At 45.8% G+C, this 10,761-nt stretch overlaps 1 protein-coding gene across 1 annotated transcript; it reads right to left on the bottom strand.

Moving 5' to 3' along the window:
* Nucleotides 1-7,648: 7,648 nt before the first annotated feature.
* On the bottom strand, nucleotides 7,649-8,602 carry LOC137005013 (olfactory receptor 1E16-like). The gene has a single exon (XM_067365755.1). The coding sequence runs from the start codon at nucleotides 8,600-8,602 to the stop codon at nucleotides 7,649-7,651; it is 954 nt and encodes a 317-aa protein (XP_067221856.1).
* Nucleotides 8,603-10,761: the final 2,159 nt, after the last annotated feature.

Below are 10,761 nucleotides of genomic sequence, written 5' to 3'. Positions count from 1 at the left end.
TTTCTGTAGTATCCTCACCGAAAGCTTTTGATGGCATCATTCCTCTACCTGATAAACACACGTGATTATCTGTCCCTGTAACAGCAGACAAGTTTCCTGAGATTTATGTGCTCAAATCTACATTTACATGTTGATGTGTTAACTCACTTCTTATCCAACACAAATGTTCCTTAATGTATGAACAGTACTAATGGGCAAATAAAATAAATTAAACTTATGTGTAGTTACTGTAGATTTATTTATTTACATTATTTTCATTCATGTAATGTAAGCAGTGTTGACAACAGTGAATAACAGCACAAACACATCACTCATAATACATAATCCATCACTCATAAGTCATAATACTTAAATATGTTCCAGTCAGAGGTTAAATAAACATTTAATAAGCATCTTTAAGATGTATGGTTTAGAATATGTAATTCCAATTCGGAGAATTAAGTTATGTGTGTTTACTAGAGATCCCGTTATCTACATAATACATAATAAATCGTGTTTTACAGTAAAGTCACAACAATAGTGTCTAGCATCTTCACACATTCAGCAGTTTACTCTACAGTAGTTCAACAAATGTGTTTTTGGTTTTCAATACTCACATTTAACAGCATCCGCGTCACTTTTCTCAAGTGTTTGATTATGACTTATCCTCTCCCGTGGCCTCCTGGGATAGAAAAGTATCTATCGAGGAATACTTCAGAATCTGGGCGGAAGTAGTAGGCCATCCGGGAACTCCTCGACTACTCATTTATGATTACTGAGGTTTCTGACATACTTATTCGCTCGCTTACTGCTTTTCCCCTTTTATATAGTAGGTAAGTAGGCAGTTTCGGACGCACTTTAAGTAGGCGCACGGCCGAATCTCGCGAGAATTATTACGTCACCTAGGTAATTTTCGCCTACTCTTTTTGCTTCTGACATACTTAATCGCTCGCCTACTGCTTTTCCCCTACTAAATAGTAGAGAAGTAGGCGGTTTCGGACGCAGCCACTCTCACATAAAAGACACTCTCATCACTCACTTGCACTTCAGTGTGAAGTCTTGATTAGCCCCGGTTGTCATTTCGAGCATTTACTACTTTTCTACCTGCCTGTGTATTGACTGTTTATCTGGATTCTGATCTTCTGCCTGCCTCGACCCCTCGCCTGTTTATCGTTTGTGTTTTGCTTGCTGCCTGCCCTGACTATCTGCCTGATTCCTGGATTTGTTCACTGTTGTTTTCTGCACTGCCCTAAACTACCGTCATCTAATAAACTGCAGATGGATCAATACCCTTCTGACTCGTCACAGCACCCTTCATTACACACTGACATTACTGACCATTTCAGAGACACTGTTGTTATTATTATTATTTGTTTCTGCTTTATTATTGAATGTAACCTTTTCTGTAGTTAATAAAGTGGTTCTTTGAGCCTTAACCTTTGTTTTTGTGTGCATCCCGTGTTTTGTTTCTTCCCTTGAGCCACGGGTCGTAACAGTGATAATATAGCATAATGAGAGATTTATAAGCAATTTTTTGTAGGCCTTTTTTGCCCGGGAACATCACAAGTGTTATAGGGTTTAACACAGCACAAGGGTTAAGAACTCCCTATTAGTCACCTTTATTTATATAGCACTTTTTACAATGGAGATTGTGTATCAGAGATCAATGTAAAGCAGCTTTACATTGATAACTGGTACATTATTTTGGCTGCTACAAATTAACTATAAATAGTTTGCAAATGATAAAGTGATAAAGTACATAGAAAATGTTACCCATAACTTGACATATTTTCAAAAAAAATAAATAATAATAATAATAATAATAATAAAAAGTGTGCCTCCCTATTGTGCCACAGGTGTGGTCTGTACACAGACAATCTGCATTATTCCTTCACTGGCCTTCTCCCCGCAACAGTTTGTACATGTGAGCCTGTTTCTTTAAGGATTATAGTACATACTGAACATTGAAGCATTGCTGTCCAAAACTGTGTAGTGAACAGCACATTCTAGGGCCCAGTTTATGTCCGGGCCCCTCTCTGTCCATAACAGCGGACAAAGGTTTGCTACATTTTGATTGGATCTTGGTGGACTAACACAAACAAACTGTCCAACGCCATCAGATAAAGATGTAAGGACAACATCCAGACCTCTCTTAGAGGGTAAGAAGAAGACTTCTTGCACCAAGCCTGGGAAGGACAAGACTTCTCATTGGTCCACAGGCAGTTACTGCCCTTCACCCATCTAGACACTACTTCCTGAGGTTGGCCAGAGACTGCCATAAAAATTCCTCGGGACCTTAGCAGTAATGGGTGAAACAAAGAGAGATCACAAAGATCCATCCGAATCCATTCAAAACTATGTTTGAAAACCTTAGAACTGATGCAAACTACACATCCATTTCATACTTATTCACAGAAATAAGTTTTCTCAGTAACAGCTATTTGTAGTGCGACCTCTGACGAAAATTCAGCTGCTAATGTACAATTGAATGACAGTTCAATCTTTTTCCATCATGTTTAGTCTCTATTTGTTTAGAATATTGCCAAAGGTATTCTGGTGGTGGTTTGGAAAGTGAGAAATGCATTGGTAAACTTTAAAGACACTATAAAGACTTCCAACTTTGTGCTTTATGCAAATGAGTTCCACAGGGGAGAGAAGGGTGGGCCACACTGTGTGTGTCCCCTCTGATGCCAGCAGCCAATCACAGCACTCGAATGGAGAAGCGCCAAATTGCAATCTCCTCCTCATCGGAAAGGGATAAAGGTACCCTTTCAACAGACACTCCTTGTTCTGAGTCTCCCATCGGGTGAGACATAACAGATACACGGTTCTGGGTCTCAACTCTGTAAGTGTAACGAAGGCGGGACTCAGAGTAAGATCCACATGCGAAGCTTTATTAAATGTTGAGCGTGGTCGTACAGGCATGGTCAAACGGGGCAAACAGGAACAGAGACAGGCAGGATCGTAGTCAGAGAACAGGCAGTGGTCAAAAGGCAGGCAGCTATCAATCACAGGACAGGAGAACCATACAGGGATCAGAAACAGGAACCGGAACAGACAGGATAAACAGGACAAACGCTTGGAAATGTTACACTGGGAAAACAAGACCTAGCAGTGAGGTGATGTGTGTAAGAGTCTTTTATTGTCCTGGTAATGAGCTGCAGCTGGGTGTGGTGATTAGTGATTAGTGTTAAGTGTGTGCAGGTGAGTGGCAGAGAGGATGATGGGAGATGTAGTCCGGGAACTGACAGGAACAGACGGTGATCATGACATAACGCCCCCCTCCCGGAAGGCGCGGGGGGGTGGGTGCATTGGAGATCTAGTAGCAGCCAGGAACGGGATCTCCAATGCAGCCCCTGGAACTCGGGCAGCCACGGTGGGTCAGGTGGCTCGGGCGGCCACGGCAGGTCAGGTGGCCTGGGCGGCCACGGTAGGTCGGGTGGTTCAGGCAACCACGGCAGGTCAGGCGGCTTAGGCAGCCACGGCAGGTCAGGCGGCTTGGGCAGCCACGGCAGGTCAGGCGGCTTGAGCAGCCACGGCAGGTCGGAGTCCATGCATGGCCTTAGTGGCCTACAGTCCATTAATGGCCATGACAGCAGTGGTTGAGCAGGGTCCCCACCCACCAGCTCCCCACCCCTAGGTATACTGCCCCCCCCAAAAAGTTCTTGGGGATTTCAGCGGGGCCCGTCACAGGTTCATGGGCAAGGAGTTCGGGTGGCGCCAGCAGGGCCAGGCGTGTGGGTGAAGCTGGCAGGGCAAGACACCTGAGTGGCGCTGGCAGGGCTGGAAGCTTGGATGGCGCCGGCAGGGCTGGAAGCTTGGATGGCGCCGGCAGGGCTGGAAGCTTGGGTGGCGCCGGCAGGGCTGGAAGCTTGGGTGGCGCCGGCAGGGCTGGAAGCTTGGGTGGCGCCGGCAGGGCTGGAAGCTTGGGTGGCGCCGGCAGGGCTGGAAGCTTGGGTGGCGCTGGCAGAGCTGGAAGCTTGGGTGGCGCTGGCAGAGCGAGGAGCTCAGTAGATGCCGGTAGGGCGAGAAGCACAGGTGGCACCGGCAGGGCCAGGAGCACAGGTGGCGCAGGCAGGGCAAGGAGCACAGGTGGCGCCAGCAGAGGAGCTCAGGTGGCGCCGGCAGGGCAAGGAGCTCAGGTGGCGCCGGCAGGGCAAGGAGCTCAGGTGGCGCCGGCAGAGCGAGACACCTGGGCGGAGTGGGAGAGACCTCTGGAGTAGTCTCTGGACCCCCAGCGGCCTCTTGAAAGGCTTCTGAGCCTTGAGGAATGAAAGAAGCCTTCTTCCTCCTTCTCCTCCTCTTCCGAGGGTGAGGTGATGGTTCACCGGTTGGAGTGGGTTCTGGAGCAGACTCACTGGCTGAAGCAGGTTCTGAAGCGGACTCAATGGCTGGAACACCCCCTACATCTTTCAGCACTGCAGGGGCGGCCATCTTGCCCGTGGGCACTGGCAAAGCAGCCATCTTGTCCATCGCATCCAGGGCGCTTGAGAGCGTTGCAACCGACGAACTTGAGGGCGTTGCAACCGACGAACTTGAGTGCGTAGCGTCCGACGAGTTTGAGTGCGACGCGGCCGGCTGGCTTGAGTGCGACGCGGCCGGCGGAGGCTTAGGAATGCCAGCCGCTCGTGCTGAAATCAAAGGTGGATCAGTCACACTGGAACGCAACCCTCTCCGCTCCCGAACTGATCTAGAGACGTGACGTTGCTCTGGGCGATCAGCGAAGGCGTGACGTTGCTCTGGGCGATCGGCGAAGGCGTGACGTTGCTCTGGGCGATCGGCGGAGACGTGACGTGACTCTGGGCGATCGGCGGAGACGTGACGTGACTCTGGGCGATCGGCGGAGACGTGACGTGACTCTGGGCGATCGGCGGAGACGTGACGTGACTCTGGGCGATCGGCGGAGACGTGACGTGACTCTGGGCGATCGGCGGAGACGTGACGTGACTCTGGGCGATCGGCGGAGACGTGACGTGACTCTGGGCGATCGGCGGAGACGTGACGTGACTCTGGGCGATCGGCGGAGACGTGACGTGACTCTGGGCGATCGGCGGAGACGTGACGTGACTCTGGGCGATCGGCGGAGACGTGACGTGACTCTGGGCGATCGGCGGAGACGTGACGTGACTCTGGGCGATCGGCGGAGACGTGACGTGACTCTGGGCGATCGGCGGAGACGTGACGTGACTCTGGGCGATCGGCGGAGACGTGACGTGACTCTGGGCGATCGGCGGAGACGTGACGTGACTCTGGGCGATCAGCGGAGACGTGACATTGCTCATGGAGATCAGCTGGGACATAGACTGGTGTTGTTGTAATGGTGGCCGCCATTTTGTGAATGTTCTTAGATGCGGCGTCCATTACGGGATTTACTATGGTGTCGCATATCCCCGCGACACCCACAGTAAAACGTGAACCAACGGTAAGCAGGGCAAAGTCCAAGAATTCCATAAACGTCCCTCGGGGACCATTGGCGATTAAATAACCCTTAAGAGGTTCATTTAGTCCATAAGCAAAAAAGTCAATGAGGGCACAGTCCGGTAAATCAGAAAAATGGGCAATGTCCAGGAATTTCTGGATATGAACCTCCAGGGTGCAGTTACCTTGACGAAGGCTGACCAGATGTGTTGCGGGATCCATACTGGGACTAGGACGCCCAACAAAGCTGCTGGATCTGGGTGTGGCTAGGTCTTCTGTAACGAAGGCGGGACTCAGAGTAAGATCCACATGCGAAGCTTTATTAAATGTTGAGCGTGGTCGTACAGGCATGGTCAAACGGGGCAAACAGGAACATCAGAGACAGGCAGGATCGTAGTCAGAGAACAGGCAGTGGTCAAAAGGCAGGCAGCTATCAATCACAGGACAGGAGAACCAGACAGGGATCAGAAACAGGAACCGGAACAGACAGGATAAACAGGACAAACGCTTGGAAATGTTACACTGGGAAAACAAGACCTAGCAGTGAGGTGATGTGTGTAAGAGTCTTTTATTGTCCTGGTAATGAGCTGCAGCTGGGTGTGGTGATTAGTGATTAGTGTTAAGTGTGTGCAGGTGAGTGGCAGAGAGGATGATGGGAGATGTAGTCCGGGAACTGATAGGAACAGACGGTGATGATGACAGTAAGGAGTGAGACATTAACAGATATTGTTCTGAGTCCCGGCTTGCGAAGCTGAGACCATCTGGTCCATCCAGAGAGACAACAACAGATCCCATGATCTGAGTCTACAGCTTGTGAGGCAGCAACAGAGACAACCACGTTCTAAGCCTCCAGCTTTTGAGGAAAGAGACATCAACAAACACTACGTTCAGAGATTCCGTCCGGCGAGACAGTAACGACATCTGCAACAAGGTTAAGCTCAGGAGAGCAAACCTTCACTTCAAGGTACCTTCGTCTGCGTGTTCCAGATTGTTAAGGACCTTCTGCACCTACACCAGGGCCTCATCTGCGTGTTCCAGATTTTAGGACCCTTTGGTGCTCCAGGAGATCAGCATCCCACAGAGCTTCGTGTTCAAGACTGTTGAAACAGATTCTGGCTCCTCTGCCCACTGCACTGTCGCCCAGCACAACCAGTGGAAGACGTCACCGTCATCGGACTCAACCAAGTGGAACGTAAATATCACTTAACCAAACCTCTTTCAGAGACCTTGGCAGTGTTGTATATTATCAGTATATAATTTCCTAATTTCCATTAGATGTAATATAGCTGATGTTAGTTAATAACAAATAATCTTTCGTTTATTTGTTTGGTGCATAATAAGGGTCTCCACCTTATTATTTTCAGAGAAACAGTTTATCTTTCCATAAGATAGCGTAACTCTTCCATAGCCACACCCAACTTAATCACTTGTATTCTATGTATCTTATGCAATTTATTCCTTTATTATTCATGGTATTACTTTAGTAGATGTGTTAGTTATTCTTGTTTATCTTTTGTTAATAAAATGTATTTTATTACATTTGTGTCTTCCTTGTGCTGATAATACAGAAGAGGTTCTACAAGTTAGCAATTTCACCAATCTTTCAGATAAATCAGCTGACCACTTTACATAAATTCTAAATGAATGAAAAGCCCCTGTTGAGAGTGTTCTCATACTGCCAAGGTAACAGACCTTGACTGGTGCCCTGAACTAAGGAAAAAGGGGAAAGTGGTCATCTGATGTACTCATAACCACACCTTAAAGAGACGTGTGATCCAAAAATCACAACGTCAGCCGTGACGTGAGTACCAATCCCTTGGATGGACAAAGTAAAAATCACTACATCTACTTCTTCTTTTTTTATTACAATCATCTCTGCCATGTTTTTGCTGTTGTTCATTGTATTCAATAACTGTTATTAAAATTCCTGACAGAAATTTTAACAATAAAATAATTCAAATTGCCTGCTTAAATATTTTGCCATTTCAGTTAGTTTTGTCTTGGGGTCAGTACAAACACATACACTACACACACTTGAAATCAGATGGATACATTCATAAATAAATAGACATTTCACTGCTGTTAACCAACACATACGTCTAATGTAGCCACTGTACATCTAGCAGACTGAATTTATTTTCTGCTTGTACACTTTTATTTTCCACTTAATGGATCTAAAAATATCCGTAAAGTACATATTGTTGTAATTTTAGATCACAGTGATTGAAGATCACATAGACGATCATTACATTCATTTTGAAACATTCACTCTAATTGGTGCAGATCTGTTGTTAAGCATTTTTCGGATTAAGTCTTTGATTTTAGCTGTGGTTAAAACATAAATGATGGGATTTAGCATTGGTGGAAGAGTTAATGAAAGAGTTCCACCAATGATCTTGGCATTAGGAGAATATCCAGTGACAATATTAGATATTATGGGAAGAAAGAATGATCCAACTACCAAAAGGTGAGAAACACAGGTCTTTAGTGCTTTAAAACGTCCTTCCCAAGTTGTAATTTTACATAAAGCAAAAAAAATGCCCACGTATGACAGGAGTATAATGAATGGTGGTGCTACAAGGTAAAAAGCTTCAAGGATGAATACCATAATCTGATGAATGGTACTGTCATTGCATGGCATACTCATCAATCTCTCATAGTCACAATACCAACTCTCTATCACATTGGATTTACAGAATGAAAGTCTGGTGATCAAAGATGTTGAAATTGTTACAAGAAAGGTGTTAAATGCCCATATTACTGAAAACAATATAGCCATGAACTTATTATTCACTATAGTATTATATCTTAGTGGCAAACAGATTGCAATGAAACGATCAAATGCCAGAACAACAAGAGTGTATGTCTGCACAATAATAAAGACGTTCACAAAAAACATGTTTGCCAAACAATCATTATATGAGATGTACTGTGAGTCAAAAACAAAATGCTTCATCATGTTAGGGATCAGTGCATTAGTTTCACCAATGTCAGCCAAGGCCAAGTTAAACACACCAATGTACATTGGACTGTGCAGGCTCCGGTGAAGAGCTATAATGAGAAGGACCATCAAGTTCCCAATTACAGAAATAAAATATGTGATAAATATGAATATATAGAAATAAGTGCTGTACGGTGCATCTTTAAGCCCAGTGATGAAAAAGTATTCTGGATGAACAACTGAGATATTCTGGGAAAAAATCATGGCAGCTTAGCATTTGTTGTTTTGCACAGGCTGACAATATAAATTACTATGAAGAAATAACCAAAATATGGACTTTCCTAAACTGTCATCTCACACATTTAATATCTATTTTCAAATGTTGAAAATATATTGTTATTTAAACTTTCTGCATAATATTTGAATCACAAACTTGTCTATATAATCTAAAAGTTTTAGAGCCAGAGCAAACAATGACAGTGTCTGAACGCTTGTGAGCTGCTTTGAATTAAATAAGTCCATTATAAATGCTTAAGTCCTTATTCTCTCATGTCGCAAAGATCATTAGACATCTGCGTCATTGAGTCTAAATATATCTACTGATTCGTCTCTTGAGAGCTTTCAGACAATACAATGATGTAATACTTGTTGAAGTAAATGTTTTGGCCACAGCTTTAGTTTTGATAGACAGTTTTGTTCACTGGCCACCCAATTCCTCTTTGTGTTCTCATTAGTGCACATTATTTTACAGTAACTCAAGGATATATTTAATGTTAAGTCTATGTGACAGCAACTGCAGTGCAAGCTATGTCCATGTGTTGGCTTTAACATCAAGTGTAAATGGTTGAGATCCTCTGGGAGGAGTTCTATTAAATTATACCTTTATAATATACAACAACTATAATATAAAACAACCTCTAAAATATGCAATATTTATAATTATTGTATCCAAAAAATCGGGGGGTTTCAAACTGAGGTTCATTGTTCACCACTTGTGGACATTATTTATTGTGAAACACTCTAAATTGTATAATAACAACATAAAACATAAAACAAGTTCCAAGTCTCCTCGCTCCTTTGTAACCATTCGTTGACAGCGGGTAGGTCGGAGGGTTCACCAGACCACGGGAACATTGGTGGTTGAAATCCTAAGACACATTGGAAGGGAGTGATACCCGTGGCCGGTTTTCTCAGGGAATTCTGGGCATACTCCGCCCACATCAGATACCGGCTCCACTCAGCTTGGTTCTGCTGACAGTAGGTGCGGAGGAATCGTGTGATCTCCTGGTTTAGCCGTTCTGTCTGGCCATTAGATTCCGGGTGGTAGCCCGATGTCAGGCTGATATTGACGTTCAATTGTTTAAAGAACGCTGCCCACACACGAGAGGTAAACTGTGGTCCCCTGTCTGACACGATATCCTCAGGCAGCCCATAGAACCTGAACACGAAGTTGCATAGTAGTTCCGCAGTCTCGAAGGCAGTGGGAAGTTTAGGAAGGGGAATGAGGCAGCAGGCTTTGGAGAATCGGTCAACAACCGTGAGTATTGTGGTGTTGCCCTGTGACAGTGGTAGATCGGTTACGAAGTCTATGGCTATGTGTGACCAGGGACGTTGTGGAATGGGTAGTGGCTGAAGCAGACCAGCGGGAGATTGGTGTGGTGTCTTGGATGTCTGACAAGCGGTGCAGTGGTGAATGAACTGGGTGACGTCACGGAGCATGGTGTCCCACCAGAACCGGTTTTGCAAGAGGTGGTGAGTGGCAGTAATTCCTGGTTGTCCAGAGCTGGGCAGATCGTGAACGTGATGCAGGAGCCTCTCTCTCAGAGCAACTGGTACGAACAGACGGTTAGGGGGACATGTAGCTGGAGGAGCGGACTGTTCGTTGGCCTGTGTGATCTTGGATATTACATCCCACTGGATGGGTGCGAGAACCAGAGTGTCAGGAATGATATGTTCTGCGTGTTCAGTACGTTCTAGGTGTTCAGCTTGCCGGGATAGTGTGTCTGTATGTTACCTTGAACTGGAAGCGAGTAAAGAACATTGCTCACCGAGCCTGGCGAGGGTTAAGCCGTTTGGCTAAGCGGAGGTACTCTAGATTTTTATGGTCCGTGAGTACCGTGAACGGATGCTGGGCTCCCTCCAACCAATGACACCATTCTTCCAGCGCCGCCTTCATTGCCAGCAATTCACGATCTCCCACATCATAATTACGTTCAGCCGTGGATAACTTTCTGGAGTAAAAAGCACAAGGAAACATTTTCTCTGGGGTACCTTGGCGTTGGGAGAGAATGGCACCGATGCCCGTGCTGGAGGCATCAACCTCTACGATGAAGGGCCTTTCAGGATCAGGATGACGGAGTATGGGAGCTGTAGTGAACCGTTCCTTCAATCCTTTAAAAGCCGCCTCTGCCTCTGGGGACCAG

Source organism: Chanodichthys erythropterus, chromosome 17 (assembly GCF_024489055.1).
Source record: "Chanodichthys erythropterus isolate Z2021 chromosome 17, ASM2448905v1, whole genome shotgun sequence".
Lineage (NCBI taxonomy): Eukaryota > Metazoa > Chordata > Actinopteri > Cypriniformes > Xenocyprididae > Chanodichthys > Chanodichthys erythropterus.
This window is presented reverse-complemented; position numbering and strand designations above follow the sequence as displayed.